The 23,937-nt window shown below is 47.3% G+C and overlaps 1 protein-coding gene across 46 annotated transcripts in view; it reads right to left on the bottom strand.

Moving 5' to 3' along the window:
* Positions 1-23,937, bottom strand: part of Tcf7l2 (transcription factor 7 like 2) — a 188,100-nt gene that overhangs the window by 20,543 nt on the left and 143,620 nt on the right. For 33 of the 46 annotated variants that reach the window (XM_046449744.2, XM_046449751.2, XM_046449749.2 and 30 more), the window contains 2 exons: positions 4,272-4,404; positions 1,821-1,923 (listed from right to left, as the gene is read on the bottom strand). In XM_046449744.2, the coding sequence (XP_046305700.1) occupies positions 1,821-1,923; positions 4,272-4,404 (236 nt within the window). Of the gene's footprint in view, positions 1-1,820; positions 1,924-4,271; positions 4,405-15,050; positions 16,569-23,937 lie in introns of those variants that run through there. The other 13 variants (XM_046449746.2, XM_046449748.2, XM_046449754.2 and 10 more) reach the window with 2 other exon arrangements.

The raw sequence follows: 23,937 nt of genomic DNA, 5'->3' as shown, positions 1-23,937 counted from the left end.
GCTTATGTCAATAGAGACCCTCTCCCCAAGCTGAGACTAGGTGTTTTGTTGTAATAATTAAAGGCGAAGTCTAGCTTCCTTTAATGGAGCCATCACACTAATTGAGGGCTACACATCCAAAGGAAAACAATAATGAATGTAAATTTATACCAAAATAAAGTACAGTGAATCAAAGGACTTCAGTTGCGCTTTGGGCCTCTTTCGGTATTTAGATCTCGGTGAGAAAACATTAAATTAACAGAGCTTAATTTGTAGCCTTTTGTCAAATTAACAAGTGTTGACAAGAGTTACCGGGGGGAGAGTCCCCAAGAAGAATTGTGGGTAACCAATAGACAATCACACCTCATTACAATAATTAAAAAATACAGCAACATGCAAAATAGCATCCTCATGAAAGACACACAACTTTTCCTGACAGAGGGTTGTCTGAGTTGGCTATTCCTTTTTATCTAGCTTTTAATATCTTCCCATCAGCCAAACCAGGCACAGGATGACTGAGAACTACCAAGGATTGGATCACGTCCATTTAAGAAGAAATGGGTCATAATCTGGAAATCACTTCTATTCCAAACAAAAAGAACACAAAACAGAAACTGTGCAAGGGCTGGTATTTGGTATAGCTAATACATAATCCAACCTATTTTTAGTGCAGAATCTGTTCAACTAGAGAAATAAAGGGGAACTGGGGAGTGAGTCAGCCCCAAACTTTCTTTAAGGGTATGAATGGCTAGCTCCCTAAGGTCCAAATTTGAGAGTTCCACCAGGATTTCTTTTATTTTTATTAGTTATTGATGGACCTTTATTTATTTGTTTATATGTGGCACTGAGAATCAAAGCCAGTGCCTCACACATGCTAGGCAAGCGCTCTACCACTGAGCCACAACCCCAGCCCCCAGGATTTCTTTTGGCATTCAACAATTGTCCTGTGTTTTCTGAAGAGCAGGAGTTACCGATAAGAAACACAACGTACATACAATCACAACAAGACACGACACACCTGTTCATGCATACTGTACAACACACACACAGCAGGCGTATGCATGAAAGGCCTTTCTGCTCAGATTCTAAAATATTATGATGTTAGGCTGCAAAGGGCAGATGAATCACCTCTGCAGTGACAGGGATGAGGGCGAACACTCAGGAGGGCCTTGTGTGTCACACTGAGTGCTCCAATGACCTGTCCCCATCCTTCACAGTTGGGGGAAATCTCCCAACAGGCCAAGAATCACATGAGCTTCAACACACAACACTTTCCACCGTCAGATTTTGGAAGTGACGGGAGCAAAGGGGCTGGGGACACTGGGACTACAAAAGAAGAGCCCCACCCCAGCCCTGGATTTCACAACCAGGTTGTCTCTGTTCCCATGCCCTCCCCCCACATCAGACCCCACCCACTGCAGAAAGGACTCAGCCACCCCTCGCCACCCTCCAGAGTTGGGTGAAGCAATACCTAAAAGAGTACTCAGCATGTCACCCCAGTGACATGACCCCACAGTTTGAGATGCCACCAGCAGAAGACTACAATCAACTTCAACAGTTGGAAGCCCCAGCAGCCTTCTGCAATTCCAAGTATCTTGAGGGCACCTCGTCCACAAGGCCTTTGGGGACTGTGGGTTCAGAAGGTCAAGTCTCCACATCCCTTTTCTACAAACCTATCTAAAGGGTTCTCATTCTCCTGTGTTCTCATGGAACATCTTCCCCATGGCCTCCCACCAACCCTGTCCTTCTGAAACACACACACACACACACACACACAGACTAAATAATAAACATGCCCATGTAAGAAACAAAAAGGAAATTAAAAAAATGGAACTCCTTACTGTGGTACTAACCATCCTAGCGGATGGGGGATTTGTCCTACGGTGCCAGGCGATAGCGGGTAATACGGAGATATGTCTGGAGGGTGCGGAGGCCGTGGGATTCCTGAGAGAAGATGCAGTGTTTTAGGTACAGGAGAGGGAGGGGAGGGAGGAGCAAGAGCTAGGGATGGGGACAGGAAAAGGATGAAGAGTGGCATGTCTTCAGAACCCTAGCATGAGGTCATTCATGATTCTGATGGCAAAACATCACTAGGATTTGTCTCATTTTCTAATAGTCTAAGTTTAAACAATTATCTCATTCTAGAGGGACTGGTATAGTGGCTCAAATCAGATTTAGCAAATGTCACCTTGATCATTTCAGCCTTATGTGACTCATGCAATTAAAAAAAACATCTAAAGAGCCTCGCACATAGCAGGTGAACAAAGTTACACTAACTTTGCCCTCAGAATGGGTCCCTTTGCCCTTTTAATTCTGACGACTTACCTGCGGACAGTTACTCCTCTGATTTACAGCATCTTTTGAGCTATGGCGAGGAAAGGTTACACTGACTTCTTTTAAAAGAGGTCACCCCTCTAGAATGGCAGCACCTCTATGGAGACAATCAGCTGCAGGAACTACCAGATGCCACTGGCGTCCTGTCCCCAGGAGAGTCAGAACTGAACAGACAGGAGCTGCTGGAGGCCTGGCATGCTCAGCTCTGGGCCTCATTCCTGAGGGGCTGTAGGCCCTCATCCTATCTGCTGATAGGTGCCGTGCATCACAGGCCAAGGGCCCTCCCGAGGCACCCAGGAGTGAGTGATGCTGAAGGTGGGCACCACAGCACTCTGCCAGGCTGCACAGGAGCACACCCTGCAACCAAGTCCCAGGAAGCGGGAGAGAGCTCCTCTGCACAGTTGAGGTGGGAAACCAAGTGCGCAGCATCGCAGTCACAACAGAACGTGGAAGGGAAAGAGCTGCGGGTTCATGGATAAAAACTATTTCATTTTTTAAAAAAATTCATTCAGGAAGCTTTTAATCTGTAAATGAAGTCTCCCTGGGTGACATTTTCATGCAGACATTGCTTTCTCTCAAACAGATTAGCTGGGCTTGGACCCTACACCGAGCCATTTGCACACTTGAAAGAATGTTCGCAGAAGAAAAGTAAACAGTCCACAGACGTTAATCATATGTTTTACGATAACCATTTAAAAGCTATTCCCTGTACTACCATTATTTAAATAAGACGCTGACGCTGCCATTCACTTGCAGAGCCTGGGGCTGGCTGGCAGCCCCCTCAAGCCATGCAAGTACCAGGCTGGTCCTGCACCAGCACAAAGAGGGCTCAGAAGGGAGTGAAAACCCCCTCATGTGTGGCTTCTTTCAGGGCCAGTAAAGGTCGCCTTGCCCGGCAGCCTTCCTCACCCAACACCAACTGCTCCCTCTGACAAGTGAGGTGGAACCACCATTTTAAACCACTCTTATGATTGGCTCGCTGGGAAAGGAACCCAGCCTGCAAGCAGCACCCGGCCTTAGGCCTTAGCTGATCTCCCATGGCCACCCCCCTGGGAGCTGTGGCTGCCCGCCCCCGTTGGATCTTGTCCTTGGGAGGGCTCCAAGTAACCCTGCCTTCTTGCCCTCTCCCTTTGGGAGAAAAAAAAAAAAAAACAGTCAGCAAGCCAAGTGTGGTGGCGCACGCCTGTAATCCCAGTGACTCGGAGGCTGAGGACGAAAGTTCAAAATCAGCCTCAGCAACTTGGCAAGAGCCTGTATGAAACTTAAAAAAAATTTAAAAAGGGCTGGGGATATGGCTGGGGGAGGTTAGGAGCCCCCCCCCGCCCCCCCCCGGGGTTCAATCCCAAGTACCAAAAAGAAAAAAAAATGTAGTCAGCAACAAGCAGAATGAGGAAAGGGGCTGCTGTCCGGGACCCTACTGCTTGTTCTATGGGAAAATAAGGAACAGTTCCTGGATGTGGGTTTTCACATCTGTGAAATGGGCTTGCTGACACCCACAATACTTCAGGGGAGAAGAGCCCAAATGAACCAGCAAAGAGAAGGCAGAACTCCGGGGTCTTCTGAGGCTGTCCATCAACTGGAGTCTATTGGCCACCAAGAGAACTGGGGCCTATGAGCCCCCCGCTTCTTCCCTACCAGAACTGTGAAGGAGGCCAATGCCACTCCCACCCCCACCTCTGTTTGGGGCTCTAGTGTTGTTGGAGTTATGAGCCACTCCTGCACAGAGGCAGGGACTCTGAAGTCATGTCTGTACCCCTGCAAGTGGCCTTGTCCAGAGGGGAGGGCAAACTCATTCCCTCACCAGGCTTTGGCCTCTCTAAGAGCGTCCTGCTCAGTTCACAAGAGGGAACCGGGGCCCCTCCATCACCACTCCCACCAGCCCCCTCCCAGGCCTCCCAGGTCTGCCACCCCCGCCACCCCGTCTGGTGCTCTGCCCTGGCACGCAGCCCGTGGCCTACCTGTTTTGGGGTCTACGTCAGCTGGTAAGTGTGGCGGCGGGTTTCCCGGGGTGAAGTGTTCGTTGCTATAGGTGATAAGAGGCGTGAGCGGGTGGACATGGTGAGGGTGCTGCACCACCGGCACTTTGTTCGACTGCGGGGAGGGAGAGAGCAGAGTGACACGTCGAGCCAAGCCTTCAGAGCAGGGCCCTGCAACGCCCCCAGACCTCAGTTTTGTGAGATGCATTCAACTCTGCCTGTCCCCCACTTCCCCGGTCCAGCTCCCCGCTGAGCCTGGCATTTAAAATGTCTTCTCCATCCCTACCCAGCACAGAGCCCGAGAGTGCACTTTTCCCATCGGCAGGTGGGTCGAAAGTGGGGGCTGTCATCTCCCAGCCCTACTGTGCTCCTGCCCACGGGGGAGGAGTCTCCCACTCAGGCCCCCACCACAGGACTCTGCGAGGCAGGCAGGGCTTTGCAGGGACCAGCAAGGAAAGCCTTCCTCTACAAGAAAACTGCCAGGACCCAAATGCACCCAGTGAGCCTCCCTATCTGCCTCCCCCCGCCCTTCAGAAGGCGGGCACTCTACAAGCCTTTACAGATCTCAGGGATGAAGATCCCCACTCGGGCTCTGGGTGGGAGTGTGAACTTTACCAGAAAGCTCTAACTGCCTGGCAAGCACCTGCATATTTTATGCAGATTACGCAGCACTGATTCATTAGGAGTTTCATTAGGAAGTCATCAGGGACCACTAATAAATTAACTGGATGATGATGAATTGGGCTAATAAAAGGTATGCATTTTAGAAATGGGCAGCCGGCTCTTGCAAACAAAGTACAAGTATTTTTGTGTGGGGGCAGGGTGGGTCAGAAGAGAGAAATGGGGAAAAAGAGAAAGAAAGAAAAGCATTTAAAGTATGTTTCTAGGTGCATCCCGAAGCTCTCTCGGATGGCTCTCCTCTTCCCCACCCCACGCTAGTCCAATCCCCTCCTCTATGCTACACTATAACTCAGCCCAGCAAGATCACAAAGAAAAAATTAAGCTGAAACAAGCGAACTACTGGGCCATTTACTGAGAGTAATCCAATTGCAAAAAACCCTATTCCCAATAGAGGATTTTCACTAAAATCCTACAACAGGGACATTTAACCAGATTAGGTACCAGCGAAGATAAAGAGGCTAGTATTAGATGATGAATGGATTAGAGTCAAGTTTCATTTCAGAACGTGTCTTCATTTCCTTTTATTACTTTTAGGAAGGCGCAACTTGCATTAACATCAAGGAAAGGGAACTGCATTAAAAGAAAAGGAGTCAGGTTCCATGCTGCCCACTAGCGCCTCTTGAGCTCAGGGACCACGGAGCAGTCTGTTCTCACCAGGTTTCTTCTTGTCCTTTTTTTTTTTTTAAATATGGGTGAGGAAGGCACAGGATGCAGGAAGGACAAACACTTCACCACAGTGCACCATGGGGGCTGTGCACAGAAAGACATATGTCTCACCAGATGAGCCAGAAAGAACTACTGAAAAAGAACACCTCCAAACAGCCTGCTTTGGCGATTTCTATAAACCACAGGACTCTCGCAGAAAGGGGCTAGTTGTCGCTTGCAGAAACCTGGTTACCATCTTGCAATCAAAATAACTGAGTTAAAAGCCATCAAAGCAGAGGGAGCTTTTGAGAACAAACATATCCTTAGTGTCAGGAGCTAGCAAGGTCAAGGCCGGGTGGTATACAACTAGGCAAAGGGCCCCTGTGCCCGGGCCAGTGGCAGTACCTGTGGAGGTACTGAGGGGACCTTGAGGAAAACATTTACGTTCAGAACAACTAGAGAAGGAATGAACAGATGACTCCCCACAGTGTGCTGGGTGTTGGGAAAAGAGAAAGGGAAGGGAGTAGAGAGACAGACAGACATCGCCAGGAGCACTGGCACATGCTGCAATCCCAGAGACTCAGGAGGCTGAGGCAGGAGGATCACAAGTTTGAGGCCAGCCTCAGCAACTTGAGAGACCCTGCCTCAAACATTAATAGGAGCTGGGGAGGTAGCTTAGTGCTGCAGGGGCCTAGTGTTCAATCCCCAGTACTTTAAAAAAAAAAAAAAAAGAGAGAGAGAGAGAGAGAAACAGATAGACAGAAGACAGAGATGGTAGAGAATGGACACCAGAAGGAAAGGGAAATGACTATGGCTGTCTTCTAGAAGTTTCCGGTTTGGGTGGAAAGATAGGCAACTACTAACATGAAAGAAAGCAAGCGTAGAAAAATAGTGACCCCAGCAGAACCACACATACCGGGGGGAAGGCTGCCACTTGGGGGTGGGGGGCTGCTCAGGAAGTGGGACCATGGAAGGGAGCAACTGGAGGAGGAGGGGCTGGTGGGGGCAGGGAAGCCAGCAGCTGCCAAGGCTGACGGAGACTGGCAACTCTCGGGGGCCTTCTGTGACTTCTCATCCCCAGGCTGGGCAATCTCAAGGGGAACCTGGCCCGTAGTTCTAGGCTCAGGACCAGGCACCTGGGCTGCTGCAGAGTGCCATGGTGAGAAGCCCCAGCCAGAGAACCAGAGGGACCAGGCAAGCAGAGCGGGTACGGGGTGCGAGTTCTAATCATGAACCAAGCCCCAGTTCTCGAGAACCCACCGGGGCGCTGGCACAGGACCTAGCACGGGTCAGGCTATGAATTATGGTGGCTGGTTATTACTGTCACTGTTAGGGAGGAGCGGCCTGGCGACATGGCTCTGTCTGCGGTTCAGAAACACGAGTCCCAAGCCACCTTTCAAACAGGGCCCATGGGAAATGGGGGGGGACTCTTTCTCCACTCGCACAGAAACAGATGAAGACCACATTTTTTGGCAACAGAGAAGTGGGTGTAGAGATTTAAAATTTAAGTCTCCCCCTTCCTCCTAAATACATGTACGAAAGCAATTTTAACCCAGTCTGAGCTCTGGGATGGCTGCCAGCGACCCTGTGTGATTCGGAGACCAGAGCCTAGCCAACTAGTCTTTTACTGTCCATTCAAAACTCTAGAGCATGGTGATGGAGCAGGAGTGCACGGGGGACCAGGGGACCAGGCGCTCCTGGCTCTGAGAGATAATAATAAGAATCCTATTAGGGCATGGTGCCCCTCCACAGCATAACCACAACTGCTTCCCAATCAAGAACAGAGAACTCTGCGGTCATTTCTGCCAAGGCCAGGTCTATCTGGTGCTCCACCCAGCTAACCGGATGGCTTTTATGAAGTGAGGATTTTCATCTTGCAAATGCCTGTGTCTCTCCAGTCTCAGACCCCACAGTCCTTCCTTTCCTTATCATATTCTGCCCATGGCAGGGGTAGGATATGCATCTTTCATAGCCCCACTATAACTGTTTCCTAAGGAAGGACTACTGTGCCTTCTAGAACTTTGTATCCTCTGCTATGCCCAGTCTGTGGGAGCCATGAGCACCATCTCAAAAATGCCTGAGAATCAGAAACTGCAAGTGGTGGAGGAAGAGGACAGGAAGCCACTCACAAGACGCTGGCTTCAAGGGCAGCTGGCTCTGCACACACAGCCTACTTAGAATCAGGGATCAGGCTGGCTGGCCCTTTAAGAACCACTCAGCCCAGTGTCCCACAGACACCAGCTCAGTTAAATCAATGCCTGTAAAATGCTTTCAGAGCCCACTGGATTTGCACAGGGTCCAAAAATGAGGGCTGTGAGCTTGAGGAAAACTGAGGTGTAAATTCTGCTCCAGTGGTCTGACTGTGTGACCAGGGGAACAATGACCTATCTCTCTCTAAAGGGCACATGAGAACAGTGTCTACCTCGAGAGGTTGTTGTGGAAAGCTGAGTAAGATCTCATATGTAAGGTGCTCAGCACAGTGCCTGGTGCACAGCTAAACGCACCATGAAAAAATAATCAAAGCTGGGCACGGTGGCTCACACCTATACTCCCAGAGGCTGGGGAGGCTGAGACAGGAGGATGGCGAGTTCAAAGCCAGCCTCAGCAATGGCAAGGTGCTAAGCAACTCAGTGAGACCCTGTCTCTAAATAAAATACAAACTAGGGCTGGGGATGTGGCTCAGTGATCGAGTGCCCCTGAGTTCAATCCCAGGTACCAAAAAATAATATTAATCATCATCATCATCATCATCATCATCATCAAGTGACTATGAATGATGATGAGGTCAGCTGCCCCTCCAGTCTCCTCTAATTAAATTCACAGGAAAATAAAATGCAGCCACAAACAGCACTCTTTATTTCAAAGGTAAGGCTGTGCAGGAAGATGTGTGGCCAACCTTCCTCAGACACATGCCCTTCTTAAAATGTAATATTTAATAAATATATCTCTGGTGAGAAATTCATTGCTTTATTGTGCCAGTGAACAAGACTGTCAAAGAGGAGCTAAAATTTTTTTGAAAATAAACAAAGACCAAAAAAAAAAGAAGAAGATACTTGGAGATGACCAAATCCCTGGAGAATCTGGGTGAGTGAGGACCTTGAAGAAGTCAGAGCTAATATAAATAAAACAAAGAATTCAAATAGCAAGATGTCCCCCGCCCCCCGCATTCCCTCTCTCTCTGAACAGCTTCTACTTCTTAAAAAAGGTCTGCAGTCTTGTGTTCAAAACTGCGGCCCCCTCTCTAGGAAAATTCACATGTGACAAGGGACTTTGCTGGGGAGGGACACAGGCCACCCTCCAGATGCGCAGCACAGAAGCTACAGAAGCTAAGTCAAGAGGCGGTGCTGGGGTCCCTGCAGCGGGGTGGTAACGCCTGCCATACAAACAACCGCAACCCCAAACCTGAGCCTTTTAGGAAACGCCTTCCCTTCAACATGCCTTCAGAACTACCGGGTGTACACAATCAATGACAGGCAGCCAAGGGACGCTTCAGGAAGCACCCAAGGTACCAGTATTTAACCCTTTCAGAATGAGGAAATTTACGACTCTCTAAGCACAAGAACAAATTCTCATAAAATACCCCACATATTCCCAAACTACCATCCGGAGCTGCCCATGCACACCAGCACCATCAGCACCAGGCGCTCACCTAGGAGCGCCCCACTCCAGGACCTCATCTGGAAGGTCTGAGGGTAGGAAAGGGACTGGCCAACCGCCAGACCCAGAGTGCCATCCCAGCCCCGTTCAGGGAGGCCCCTGCTTCAGGGAGCCAGCTGTGGTCAGCCTCCATGTTGAGCATGTGACATATTTATTCTATGAAACCTCCTGACAAACCTATGGAGCAGTTGGCATTTGCTATTAGCTCCAGGCAGTAAGCGTCTCCCAGGTCACATCCTTGGGAGATGGCTTTTCCAAGCCATGCAGCCCCACATGCCTACCTCCACATCTTGCAACTGCAGCCACCTCAAGTGGAGTAAGAGGCACCCCACGAGATCAGCCAGGGACAGGCTTCCCAACTGGATGCAGATACTCCAGGGCTCTGAGCGGAAATCAGTCCTCAAATCTCCTAGTGACTCCCCCGGGGCCTACCCCAGTTTCACCAAACAATGTTCCCTGCCCATCCCACCCCCAACCCCCAAGCCCAACATTAGGAGCAGATCAGGACTCCTCAATTCCTCCAGGCTCACCCTGGCCATAGTGCAGATTTTTTTTCTTTAGCAGGGGTAAAGGAAAAACCACCATCAGGCTGGCTGTGGAGGAGCACAGCGGGCTGGGTGGTGGGGGCGGGGGGGTGGGGGGTTAAGACATTCACTAGGATGCTTCTGCTTCCCCAATACAAACATGCAGTATTAGGACCCAGCAGGATTCTGATAATAAAAACTCTATATGTGGTCAGTTCTGAGCTTCCAAGAAACTAAAAAAACTCAAAAAAACTGAACTCATTAAGTGAAGCAAACAATATCTATTTAAAAGAAGCCCCAAATCCTCACCTGACTTCAAATTAGTAGGGCTTTCTGCTTTCTACCTGGAGAAACTGCTATTTCCAAAGCAAAGCCCTCCCCTGCTCTGTTCATTAAGTTCCATGGGTTTTGAGCATTGAATAGTTAAATCATAAAGAAAAGGTCCTTTAACGGCCCTCAAAGCACACAAAGCCTTTCGACTGGAGTATTCACAGAACTACAGTGGGGGGAGTGGGAGGGGCAGCCCCTATGGCTGACCTTTGACCTTTTGAGAACCCTTAAGTGTAGTGTTCTGCAACTTGGCCATGCCACCCTCATCGCCCAGCGCCCACACACCCGCCAAATGCTACTCATAAATTGGGACTTGGCAAGTAAAAGATTGATTAAGGCCCTTCCCCATCCCTCTGCCAGCCCCCTCTAACCCCAGCCCCTCAACCTCCCATAACTAGGGGCAACCTGAAGGGAATGAAAGCTTGCCTTTCACCTCCGCAACCTATTAATCAACGGACACTGAAAACAAATAGAGCCATTGCTAGCGGGTCTCTCCACCGGCCTCCTCCTCAGCACCCCACCCCCTGGCTCTCTCTTTCTTCAGAAGAAAAATGGGGCCAGAAAGTGCCTTGGAGCCCAGCACAATAAAACAAAAGCCACACAGAGGAGCATTTGTCAGCCTCTTGCCCTCCTTGGGTGGATACGGAAGGTCTTCAGTGGTCTTAAATTACGAGGGGCTGGTAAGGGCTTTGGGAAGGGCCACTGCTCACTCCGGGTTTACATAAAAAATGGGTTTATAGTTTATCCGTGCATTTTTCCAGATGTCGTCTATTATGGCAGCACCGAGGCCAATGGCGACTAGTAAAACATTAATAGACGTCTCACGTCACTGCAGCCACAGAGGCTGGGGAGGAGGAGGGGCTGGGGTGACCTAGGAGGGGTGCTGCTTCTCAGTCATCCACAGCCCTCTGGTGATGCAACCCCATCCTGCTTTGGCCAGGCTCTGCAACAGTGGGTGGTGCGACAGTCAGTCAAGGTGGCCCTCCTACCCAGCAAGGGGTCCCCCAATGCTGGGCAACCCCCTTGGCCACTGGAAGCACCACAGGGGGGGGATGCAAGAAACCTGTAGGAGGCCAGCGTAGGTCTCCACCCGCCCAACACTCCCAACGCGCCTGCTCCATGGACAGAGGCAAAGGCTGGCAGGGGCTCCTTCCAGGCCCCAGGTGGGCTTCCTCTCAACAGGGCTGCCTCCTCCATCCCTTTCCTCTCTGCCACCGGAGACACCCAGGGCAGGGTCCCCCCGCCCCCCAACACACACAGCTTCAGCTAATGGGGCTTTGTATTTTTTTTTTTAATGACAAAATGTCAATTGATAACTACTGTTGAAAATAATAATATAAGAGGAAAGCTTTCTCCAGGTTTGAATTTTTACTTAAAGAAACAGGTGGGAAGAGAAGAGATCTACCATGAGCTGCAGAAATGAAACGTTCCCCTGCCGCGGCAGCTCTCCGCCTGCACCTCTGGCCACCAGGTGCCGCAGACAGTGCCCACCAGTCCAGGCTACATGGCTCCATCTTCACCACCCAGGGGCCTGCCAGGAAGGTGCTGCCTATTTGGTTTTAAAATTATCTATGGCTGGCTCCCCCGCCCCTTTGGATCAAATCCATTCCAACAGCAAGAAGAGGAAGGGTGAATTCTCCCTGCCATTTGGGAAATTCTGCAGGCTCATAGTTTCTCATGGACTCACAGAGGCAGTAACATTCTCCTCCGGAGGAAATGACTGAACAGGCAGGCAGGAGAGGATAAACGGGCAGTCGGTTTTCATCGAAATTCTCACGCACACGCATATACGGAGAACTAACTCGAACCATCTTAAGTCCCTGGGATGGGGGCAGGGGCTTCTAAAATACGGTCACCCAGCTGGGCACATGCCAAGCAGACCACCAAGCGATGAGGGCCTAGAAGGTCAAGTTCAGCTCCTCTTAACGACCGTTTCCAAATTCTCACCAGGGAGGTGGACAGCAGTGGAATAGGGCTGGAGGTGTTGGGGTGGGCACATGAGGGGGGCATTCAAATCCGGAAGATGTGCTCCAGCTGCTGAGCTCTGTGCAGACGGCAGCCAAGGCCCAACCAGCCAAGCTGTGCTTTCACAGGCTCTTGAACAATTACTTCCAGTTAAGTTCATTAAACATAATTTATTTCCACTCATTCTCATTTATTTTCCAATAAAAAGAAAGCATCCCATTGTGCCTTCCCCAACTAACTCTTAAAACACTTGTGAGCTTAAGTCTAGGCCCGCTGGTCCAGTTTCACCCCTGGCCAGCCGGTTTCCAGAGCTTCTTTCCTGCCGGCCTCTCTCCAGTGGCATGCCTCTGCACCAAACTCTGCAACCCAGAGGTCAGCAAGAGGGTGCACCAAGGGTCCACTGACTGTCCTAATCCTCTACCAGGCCACGGCGATGAAGGACCAGCCACTTCACCCATAAGTAATTTCCCAGGAATTTGCAACCTCCTCCCTCCCTCCAAATATTTCTCTACTACTTGGGTATTAAATGATTAGTGTTAGCATAATCAATCTTGTTGAGCATCCGGGTTTGCAGAAAATGTTTGGGAACTGGGTAAGAGGGTACAGCTGTTTCTAGGAGATCTGATTTTCAAAACAGAACCAGGGATAAACCTAACCTATTCCAAATGAAGCACTCCAAAAGCCCAAATTTGAAACGACTTTTAAAAATAATAATGATTTCCAGTCCCCACCCTACAGCAAACACAACAACCCCAAACCTAGAGATTCCTAAGTATGATGGAAGGAAATCACCAATTTTGATTGAGAGGAAATTTTAAGCCGGTAAGGGTTCTTATATCCTGGGAGTTCAGGAAAATAGTATTAAGCAGAATCCGACACTACCTTCCTAACTGACACGTAAGAACAGCTGCTAAAATGTCTTTTATTGTTCTCTTGAACCCTGGGCCTAACTTTTCAATCTTAGTCTGTATTTGGAAATCATGCCTGCTCTGTGGAGCCGGACACAAGCTCAAGAAACAGCTATTTCCTTCAGAGATGAAGCACATTTTCTCTCTAGACAAGAGCAGGTAAACTTAGAGGAGGAACAGATATTTCATTTATGGGCCCCAAAAGTGCAAATGCCCAAACCCTGGGATCTCAGCAAGAGGTCAGTAAACCGTGCTCTACTGCTGCATTCTGCCTGTGAGGACCCCAAATACGGGCATCCGTTAAAGGGCATGACAGTGTTGGAAGATGACAGTGTTGCCACCAGGTCAGCAGGGCCGAATGTGGTTGTTGGAAGTTCAAGGTCAGGAGGGAATGACCGGAGGCAAAGTTCAATTTTTAAGAATACTCAAATGTGTGCAGAAACACGTAATCTGCAGGGCATGTCAGGATGTCATCACATTCCACTGCAGAAGGAAGGAATTCCATTACATAGCTCAGCCGGGCCCCCCACCAACTCCAAACCACCAAGGGGAGGCCCTGTTGCTTCCAGAAAACACAGATGCAGCAGCCTGTTGTGACAATACAAAGATCATGATATCTGTATCGCTGGAGTCGGGAATTCACCCACTGAAAGCAACTCCCTTCTCGGAAGATGTCAAGAATGGAGATTTATCCTCCCAAAGCAGCAGGACAGCTAGTAAGTAACCCAAAGCCATTTCACTAAACAAGGGCCTAGGACCCCTCGGAAACCTTGAAATGGGCTGATGCTGGGTGTGAAATCCGCGGTAACCAGTCTGCACTGCACTCAGAATGAACTAGAAAGCTGAGCACAACCAGAGAGGAAGACTTTACACCTGTCCTTGCTTTGCACTCAATCACCTGCCACTCTGGGCTTTAAAAATGTTCAATATGGGCTGCGGTTGTGGCTCAGCGGTAGAGCTCTCGCCTAGCACGTGCGAGGCCCTGGGTTCGATCCTCAGCACCACATAAAAATAAATAAATAAATAAAGGTATTGTGTCCAACTAAAAAATAAATATTAAAAAAATGTTTAATATGACATGTAGGACTTAATTCACAATTCTGAAAACATTATGGATTCTCACAGTCTGTGATATATTTCATTCCTTCTCCCCCCCAAAAGTGGATCTGAACTGGTCAACCACTGCAAATATTTCTGTTTGGACGTTCAACAACAAAAATTTTACTACTTTTATTAGTCACATAAAGGTAATAAAATAGCTGGCTCTAAATTAAAGAGAATTCCCTTCCTGCTTTAGGCAAATGATTTGACTTGACCATGGAAGAGGACGGTGTCTTTACTCCCAACCTGGACTGGGCAGCGCCTCCTTCCCCAAACACCAGAGTACAGCGAGCTGTCCAGCAGTGCCGTGTGCTCGGGTCTCCCAAACACACTGTTTTATTAAGTTCAGAAAATACGGACACCACCAGCATCACCAGAACCCGGCAAGGCCGACGTCTACATTTGGAGATGGAAAATAAATACAACCAAAGACCGTCCCGGCAAGTGGGCATTCAGCGTGACAGCAGCCCCGCCACTGTGAGAGCCGGGAGCGTGAGACCTTCTCGAGCTCCGAAAGCGTGCCCCTCGATGAGGCAGGCCACTTCCCCTTCTCCCTCTTGCAGGGGAGCCCACTCTGGTGGGTGAAGGGGGGACAAAACGATGTGTTAGAAGAAATCTCCAGCCCTGCCACCCCTTCCCAAACTCCAGCCTGCCAGACTGGAAGGAGGGCGATGAAAGTCAGACTCTCTCCTCCCCATCTTTTTTTTTAACCCTTTCTCTCCCTCTCCAAAAAAAGGTGCTGTGAAAAGGACACAGGGAAAGGACTCAGCCCGAAGTGACCAGGGATTCTCATCCCTGCCCCCCTACCGCCATCGGATTTATTTTTAATTAAAGAAAAAAAAAACTTATTTAAGAAAGAAAAGAAAGCATAAGTTTAGTGGTAAAGACCATGAGTGTGGTGACACACACAGACACACTACACACACACACACACACACACCGCTACTCACCCAGCAATTCAAATTGAGGTGCCAACCGCCCAACTGCTGCAAGAGAGAGACCCCGGAGGCCACTGTGCCCCCCTTGCCACTCAAATCCTCCATCCCCACTAGAACTGCATCCCTGGGGTACATAACAGCTCGGGTTTCCTTCTCTCCACCTCTGAAAAAACTTTCCCTGTACCTTCACGATGGGCCTGGGCCAGCTTTTTTTTTCTTTTCCCTCCCTCCTGGCTTTTCTCACTTTCCTTTCTCCTCCCGGCTTCCCCTCCTTTTATACCGCTCACTGAAAGAGCTGGAAAAAAACATCTTAAAAGATGGAGAAGGCTCCAGATTTCTGGCCAGATACACTCAAAATGCTCCAAGTTCTCCACTCATGTTGCCTATAATTACTTTGCTAACTCTTCCCCCTGCATACCCATCCCTAAGAAATTTTTAAAATTTAAAAAACTACCAATAATCAAACTCAACTGATTGCAGATTAAAAAAAAAATTTTTTTTTTTAAACTCCTTCTAGTTCCTAATCTTTAATAGGGCAGAATCCATGAAGGATTAGACGGAAGGCCCATTTTCCCCAGCCAGCTCAGGGCACCTAAGAAAAGTCCCCCTCCCTCACCCGTTACCTTGGGCAGCAGGGACAGAGCTGCCGCTAAGAGTAGCAAAGAAATTACGGTCAGCCATGAGGGAAATGATCAACCGGATGCGGTAGGCAGGCACTTTATCTGCAAGATTGTCAAATCCCTCATAACAAATTTCTTAGGGAAAGGGCTGCGATGGGAGAGGGGGAGGGAGGAGGAAAGTATATTTTCTTGTCACAGTGACACGGAAGTGACACTTTGCAGGGCCTCGCCTGCAACTCGTACGCACCCTCTCTTCCTTCCAGAGTGAGAGATTCTGCCTGAAAGGTTTTCAACTGACCTCCCTGGAAGCAGGAGCGACCAGGCTTCGTGCGCTCACTGGCATTGCGAGAGTCGGACCTTTGACCAACTCCTTTCTTGGCTGATGAGTTTTGTGAGCTGTCCCCAGAAAGAGCAGGAAGAGAAGGAGGAGTAAAGAGGGCAGCAGAAGAGGAGAGGAGAGGGGAGGCAAAGGCAGAGATAGGGACGCGTGGGGGAATCCCATAAACCCAACTTACTTTTCCCGGGGCTCTCATAGGATCCAGGGCTGGGTACATTCGTGTGGGTTTAACTTAATTTGAGTTGAGACCCTGAGACATCACAGGCCTGAAATCGTCTTTTACATGCAGCGAGGGGGGCGGTGGGCGGGAGGGTGCTGCTCAAGGAGGGGTTAAGCCAGAGAGCAGAAGTCCCGAGGACAAAACTCATCCACAATTCCTTTCTGGTCCTTTCCCACCCCAAGAGTTAAGTCATTTCACCCACTTCAAAAACCAAAGGCCACAGCTCCAATTTACACGCAGGTAAGAAAACATCTTACACCTGTCCTACCGGAAACAAGACCAGTGGCCAAAACTTGGTTTCTCTGGTGGCAGGACACCTAACATAAAGGAGGTGGTTTTAATTTACTGCACTGATTGCCGACCGTTCATCTCCAACCCCACAGGACTGTTTATGATGTAGATCTTTAAGCGATGTTAATACATGGGCCAACTTAATAACCCCTGCCCCCCCCCAAAAAACAAAAACCTAACAACAAAAACAAGGGCTGGAAGGACTTAAACATCACAAAAAAGTAAGAATTCTTGATTTTCTTTTTTAAAATACTGCTCCATGGCCCCTCGTTCTGGACTTATCTGGCCTTCCTGTGTAAGTGTCAGGCAGCAATCTTTAAGGCCCTTAATACCAAAACAAAACCCTGCCATTTCCCTTTACATGGCGCTAACAAAAGCAATGAGCCTCCAGTTTGACAAGTAAAAAGCCCCAGCCACACAGCCCCCTAATTGCCTTCCCTCCCTCTATTCACACAGACCACCACACTGCTGGCAGCTGCCTTTGTCGCACATGCAGTTTCTTAAGTAAACTGCAAGTTCTCTGCCCGCTGATGGACAGCTCCCAATCACAGAAGCAACACTCAGCAAAGTGCTGCAAACATGACGGGCAACTTTGACTAAGAATTTATTTTCTGGCTTTTTCAAAAGACAAGGAAAATGGAAACAGCAAGAAGAGCCAACACATTCCAGACAGACCCCCTCCTCCTCCTCCTTAAAAGGAAAAGGGAAACCTCTTGAGTTTCTTCAAATTAAAGACTGGAAAGACACTTTTTCCAGAAATCTGCTGTCCCATCACACTGTCCTGAATTCATCCTCAGAGCACCCCAATTTGTTGGCACCCACATGCAGTGCCTTCAACATTGCCATAAAGAAATGGAGCACAGCAAAGTTCTATGGAATTAACAAGGGGAAAAAACCTAACCCCCCCCCCCAAAAAAAAACATCTGAGAGTCATTTCTTTTAGCACGAAATCATGATCATGTGTTGGAGAAAGGAAGGGGGGGGGGGGTGGAGTGCTATTTACATCCTGCTGTTTTTCTTCACAGTATCAGCGAAGTTTTGTTTTTTTAAATAAAGAGGTTTGAGATGACTGGAAGGGGAAACAGGTCTTGGAAGACTATATAAACACGAAAAGGAGAAAAATGCAGACACTTCATGACAATATTTGGGGTTGGGGAGGAGGGGAGCCAGAAGGGTGGAGCACTGTGATTTTTAACTCAGCGAACGGAAAGCATCCAAGTGCCCCCCACCCCCGTGCGCGCAGATATTCCCTTCCAAGTTAGACAATAATCATCATAAAGCATGTTGCACGGGGGTAAGAAAGTACGGAATAAACGGTATTGTCCATTTCTTTTATCCCTTTTTCTCTTTTTTTTAAGGACCTTAAAAAAAAAAAAAAAGCCTCCATCCATCAGGCACCTTACCAGTCAAGGGACATCAATCTTAAAGTTACTGCGAAGTGACAGCGGACGTTGCACGGGCTGCGCGCAGAGCATGCGAGGGCGCCGAGGGCTGCGCAGCGCTGGTGGCGGCAGGCCGGCCACCGCCGCGCACCTGCACAGCCCGCGGGCGCCGCTTACCATCTAGAGCGGGTCGCGGCGCTCCCCTTCCCGCCGCCGGCTCGCGGGCATGCTGCCGCGCCGAGGGCCGCCGGGCCGCGCCGGCCGCGGGCTCCACTGGAGGGCAGCACCCGCCCTGCAGCCCGCGCCGCCGCCGCGCGCCCGCAGCACAGGGGAGCAGCAACACACCAGCAGCGCCGCCAGACAAGATGCTCACGCACAGTTCCATTCACAGAATTATCTCGCTTGACGGGGAAGCGCACAATAACCGGGATCTCCCCGGTTCCACAACAATCCATCCCCCCAAAAAAGGGAGGGGGCGTTAAAAAAAAAAAAAAAAAAGGCAGGGCTTTCTTACTCTTCTCTTTTTCCCCCCAACCCGGCATTCAATCAAAAGAACAAAGCCTGATATTTTGTTTGCCGACTTGGCAAACATAAAGGCAATTTCAATAGTCCAAAGGAGTTCACCTAAGTTGGTGAAAGTAATGCTTTGCAGTTCTCCAGCGAAATTAAGCTTTAATAGCTATCTGATGCCATTCAGAGAAAGAAGGGGAGGAAACTGGCTGAATTTAGATAAAGTTAGAGGACCACTTCACTCGGAAGAAGTTTTTAGCCAGCCGAAAGCACCCTCTAAATTCTTGACAACATCCAGAGCTTAATTATCTTGCTGAATTCTTGTTTGGGGAGGGCGGGGGGATACAAAAACCAAAATAGACCATTAAAAACACCCATTTGTCAGAGAATTCAGAACAATTTACTGTATAACATTTTCTCATGACCAACTTTAAAAAAAAAAAAAAAAAAAACCCTACCAAAACTTGTGGATGTGTTCCTTTAAAGCAAATGGTCCTAACACATATTAAACCACCGCTGCGCGTCTTCTAAGCATAGTAGGAAAAAATGACTATTGATCTTCAAATAGCGATAATTGAAAAGATCAAAAAGATTAAACAAAATCAAGAATGTGCTGACTTACCATGCTATGCTTTTTTGTTGCAACTTTGTAGAAATTTCACTCAAAGAAACTGCATCAGAGGTGTCAAATTTTTTAGCGGACTGTGATCGTATTATTTCCGCAGCCCTGCCTTCCAATGCTTCAGAACTTTTTCCCCTTTCTCTTTTTTGTTTGTGGTACCTAGCTTTTTGCTATAGACTTTAAAAGCCTTCAGCTCAGCAAACCAGCACAAATTATCTTGCCACCTTGCGCAGCTCTGATGCTTTGGCCGCTAACTTTGGAAGGCCCTTTACTACTGCATCAAAATTAGCATTGTCAAAGCAGTTAATGAATATTAATATTGTATTTGTCATTGGAGCCGGTCCGTTGCTGAACTCCAAGTCATCCATCAGGGACAAGATTAAGAACACAATTATTTCTGACTGACAGGGACCAAATCTGCTAGAATTTTTTTTTTAAACAATTCGGGGGGAAAAAACCCACAATATCATCATCTTAAGGTGTCTCCCAAGAGACTGGGAACCAGATTAATACGCTTTTAATGAAGTAGAGATCATTATGTATGAAGGGGAAAAAAAAGAAAAGAAAAGATGTACTATTCAAGCTATTTAGTTATGGTGGCGGCTAGAAATTTTTTAAAAAATGCAGACGGCATATCTTTTTCGACAGCTGTCCAGATTTTATTCATACTGTTTCTAAAGAAAAAGACGACTTTTTTCCCCCCTCCCTGAAATCTTTTCCTTTTTAAAAAAAGAACAGAGAACGAGCGATTCGTCCCATCTGGGATAATTTTCCATGTCTTCACTTTTACTGTGGCGGCTCAGGAAAGACAGCACGGTAAATAATTCCTACACAAATTTGACAAGAAACACCTTCATCAGCTCGGCTCCTTCCACCCTTATTCCCCAGGTTCCAAGCACTGTCTCTCTCACTTTATTCAGAATGAACCATTACATTTACTGAAACTCTTAAGTTCCCTTTCACAGTGACATCTTTGTGTCATCAACACACAGGAAACAACACAACTCAACGAAAGCCCCTCTTGCACATGCCGCAGATCCCGAAATGACATTAAGAGACAGTGCCCAGTACCCTCCAAAGGAGCCTACATTATCCAAGTTAGGGTGCCGCAGAGCGGAAATGGAAGTTTTCTCAGGAATTAAACCAACCAACAGCAGCTTAATGAACAATCAGCCCAGAAGCAGAAAATGATTTACGAGATGACTACAGTAGAAGACTTTCTCTACACAGGCAAAAGATTAATTAAAAAGGTTTAAGTTTAAAAACTTGCAGCTTACCTGGCATAACCAACTTACATGAATACACCCAAATCATTTCAACATCTCTATCTGCTATGCAGAGTGACATCATGTATAACTATAATATACATATAGACATACAGATACAAATATAGAGCGATTTCTTAGGCATTTTAGGAATAGCGTGCTTCATTGGCTTGCTCCATATAAATTGTCTTCGAGACGATATTTCCACCCCCCTTTTCGTATTTTAAATGTGGTAAAAGGGATAAAATGACAGATGTGACGGTTAATCTACCCAATGAATCGCGGGGGTCTAGGTAAAGCTGAAATGGCCACTGAGCTAATCTTCAACACCCACTGACCACCCCACCAGCCCTCTAATACCATTATCAACCCTTAGATGAACATTCTAAATTAGAGTTTTGTTCGAAAAGGGTGTGAATCTGACCTTCGATGCTGGGAGGCCTGTGCTGTACATACAGATGGCAAAGTTCTTATTAAAAAAATTTTAAAGGTTTCTACTTTCTTGTGATTTGCATCTTTGAACTCTGTATCTTTACAACCTCCTCTTACACCAAAAAAATAAAAAAGCACCCTCCCAAACCCCCTCCTGCAACAGCCACTGATGTCATCTACCACACACCCACAATGTTTATACTTATCCCGAAGAAAGACCAAAGCAAAACCACTGAAAACAAAGAAAAATCCCAAACACACATACAAACATGCCACCTTGTCCCCAACTTGTCTTCTTCTCTCTTTCAATTTACCAGTAACTTGCCCACTGGTTTCTTTATGTCCAACAAATCTTTGGAACAGATCATAAAAATGTATCACTTTCTAAGTGGGGAGATGAGAGAGAAAAATCTTACAGGGGAATGGAGATGGAGCGCAATAAAGAATCCCATCTGTCTGCACACACATCGAGTTATGCTCTAAAGACCAGGAATTGGGGACTAAGACTTCCTTGGATCAAAATGGACTGGTAACAAATTAGCATCGTCCAGGTATTATTAACTTGAAAGAGAGATTCCCACTTTTTAAACAAATCAACTTCATTCTCATAATGTAATAAGCAGAAGTTCAAAGCGCCCTTCAAAAACCCCAGACTTTTTACTCTTCCCATCATCCCATGAAACCTACAAATGGTCCTTATGCAGGAAAACAGGGAGTCCTTATGCCTCTTTATTTCACAAAGGCCTGTGCATGCATTTCCCCCATGACCTGTTTATACCGAACTGAGATACATGCAAACACATACACATGTATATCTAACTAAAGATTCTTCAAGCACGGACTAGCTTCCAGATAGCCTGAGATGTCTAAATTAAGGACCCCTTGCATTAGCAATCCTCGGCTTCCCCATTCCTAGACAGAGCCTGCCTTTTCAGGGCCATGCACATATCCTTAATCTGCATCTTTGTGCGCTCTATACCAGAGTTGTTAATAGGCAGCTTTCTCTGCCTCTCTCTCGGCTTCCCCAGCACGACCGCATCAGCACTAGTATCAAATTAACTCTCTGACTTTGAAACTTATTGATCTGCTATTAAGACACCAGTGAACTTGATGAAATGAGTGCTGTAGGTGCAGTCATGACTTCAAAGTCTAGCACAGCCACATAAAGCAAGCGCCTTTGATCCTAACTCCGATCTACTGAGGGTTTAAAGCCCAGTTCTCCCTAAGCTGCCCTTCACTCTCGTCATGTCTGATGTCTCACCAACTAGCGACTTGATAATGTTAATAATGCAAATTTTACAAATGATTTTTACAATGGCAAAATTAATGATATGAATTGATGTTTCTTGCAACAGGGGTTTCTGCTCTTCTCTCCCCCATACCTTAACAAATGGAGCAACTGTGGTGGCTCAGGAGGATACCAGGTCCAGGTAATTCCCGACAAGGATCTACTACTGCCTTCTCTTACCTTTCCATTGTGCACCTAAAACTAAAGTCATTTCTAGAAATGTGGCTAATAACCCTCACAACTTTTATTCCTATAATTCTCACTTCCTAGTAAATAACTACTTTTGAACAGAAGCAGCCTCTTTTTGATGTGTGGTTTCTGTATTTATGTCATAGTCAGTATAAAATCTTTTCTTGTGTGCAGAATTTCTTCTTGACAGTCACAAACCTGTAATAAGGTTGTAGGATTTTGTGCCCTCTGTTATCTTTTTCAATTAGGAATTATCCAAAGTGGTATTCAGACAAGAATCTGATTCTGTGGCATGGCACGTTTAAATACACGTTTAAATAATCTCTCGATCTGCCTAAACAAAACTTTTAATCCAAAACCAACTGTCCTATCACCAAGGAATATGTGTGTAAATGTAGATTACACTTACAAATTTCTTCAGTAAATATTTTGAATCATAGATATTAAAAATAGGTTTCAAGTTTGGATTCTCTCTAAACAGAAAAGAGAAACCACAGTAATCAGTTTCATCAAGAAGTTTGGATTTACATAATATAAAAAGATGTCATGTTCTAGGTTAGATAAAAAAAATCTCCTGTGTAACCAGAACAGCAAAATTTACCCAGAACCATGTCTTGGTACTTGAGCGGAGAAATCAATTCCTGAGAATGAACCCTCTGCCAAGGTTATTCTCCATATGTTGATTTGGGACAGAAGAATGTACCTGACTAACAGACACTTTATGTGACCCTCTGACTCTACTACGCCTCGTAATATTTGGGTCACTGTGGTTCAGAATCTACTAATTATAGGAAGAAACAAATGGATATATTTTCCCCCATCAATATGGCAAAGTGTCTTCGCCATTCCAAATGTCAGAGCTGCCCCTGCCCATGGCAAAACATAATGGAAGTAATAAAAGGACCACAATTTCAATACTTGCCTTCGTTCTCGTGCATGTGTTGGGGGAGGGGAGGGTGCAATTAGCTGCTTTCCCAATGCCACTCTGATCATAAAATTTAGGGAGTAGTGACTTTGTGTAGGTGTTTTCCCTCCTCCCGCCCACCCCCAATGTTGATACTCACTTAACCTACTTGCAATTCTAAAGAAGTCAACACTTGATTGTGACAACGTTCAAAAGAATTTCCTCTGCCACTAGCACAGTAAAAAAACTTTCACCAATTAGTGCAGGAAAAAAGGAGGGAAAGCCACAGTGCTGGCGCTCAAAGAGCCAGGCCTTGCGGCAAATCTGTCATGTCGAGAGGATTGATCAACAGGACGGCAATTTCTAATGGCATGTTGTCATGAAAAGTCAGCCACAGGGAGCCACCTGCTTTGCTCCTCACAGACAGCTAGGAGAGGAAGGAAGGAAGAGGCGGGAGGGGGAGAAGAGGGGAGCCGCTCTCCATCCACTTCCCTGCCAGCTCCCTTTTGCTAACAATTTTGGTAAAGGTATCATGATTTTTCATTCAGTTGAAACATGTCAAGTCTCCAGCCACATTACCCTTTCCTGAAGCCCGGACGACAGTGGTTTGAAGGCTGGCTCTTCTTTTACCTCAATCTCTCTTCCCCCATTTTGCAAAGGCATCAGGGTACCTTTACATCACCATAGTCCCTCCCCGCTATTGTCAACCCACACTCCTTAGATCAGAAGACATCTACTGTGGCTTTAAATCAACAAGGAGCATCCCCACTTAGTAAGAGTCCATGGTTGGAAGGTTCTGGAAGACGAAAGAGATACTGATGACAAGATCTGATGTTCTT

Source organism: Marmota monax, unplaced genomic scaffold (genome assembly GCF_021218885.2).
Source record: "Marmota monax isolate L192 unplaced genomic scaffold, Marmota_monax_Labrador192_F-V1.1 WCK01_AAM20220418_F8-fsc00004, whole genome shotgun sequence".
NCBI lineage: Eukaryota > Metazoa > Chordata > Mammalia > Rodentia > Sciuridae > Marmota > Marmota monax.
The sequence above is the reverse complement of the archived record's forward strand: the minus strand, read 5'-3'. Positions and strand labels throughout refer to the sequence as shown.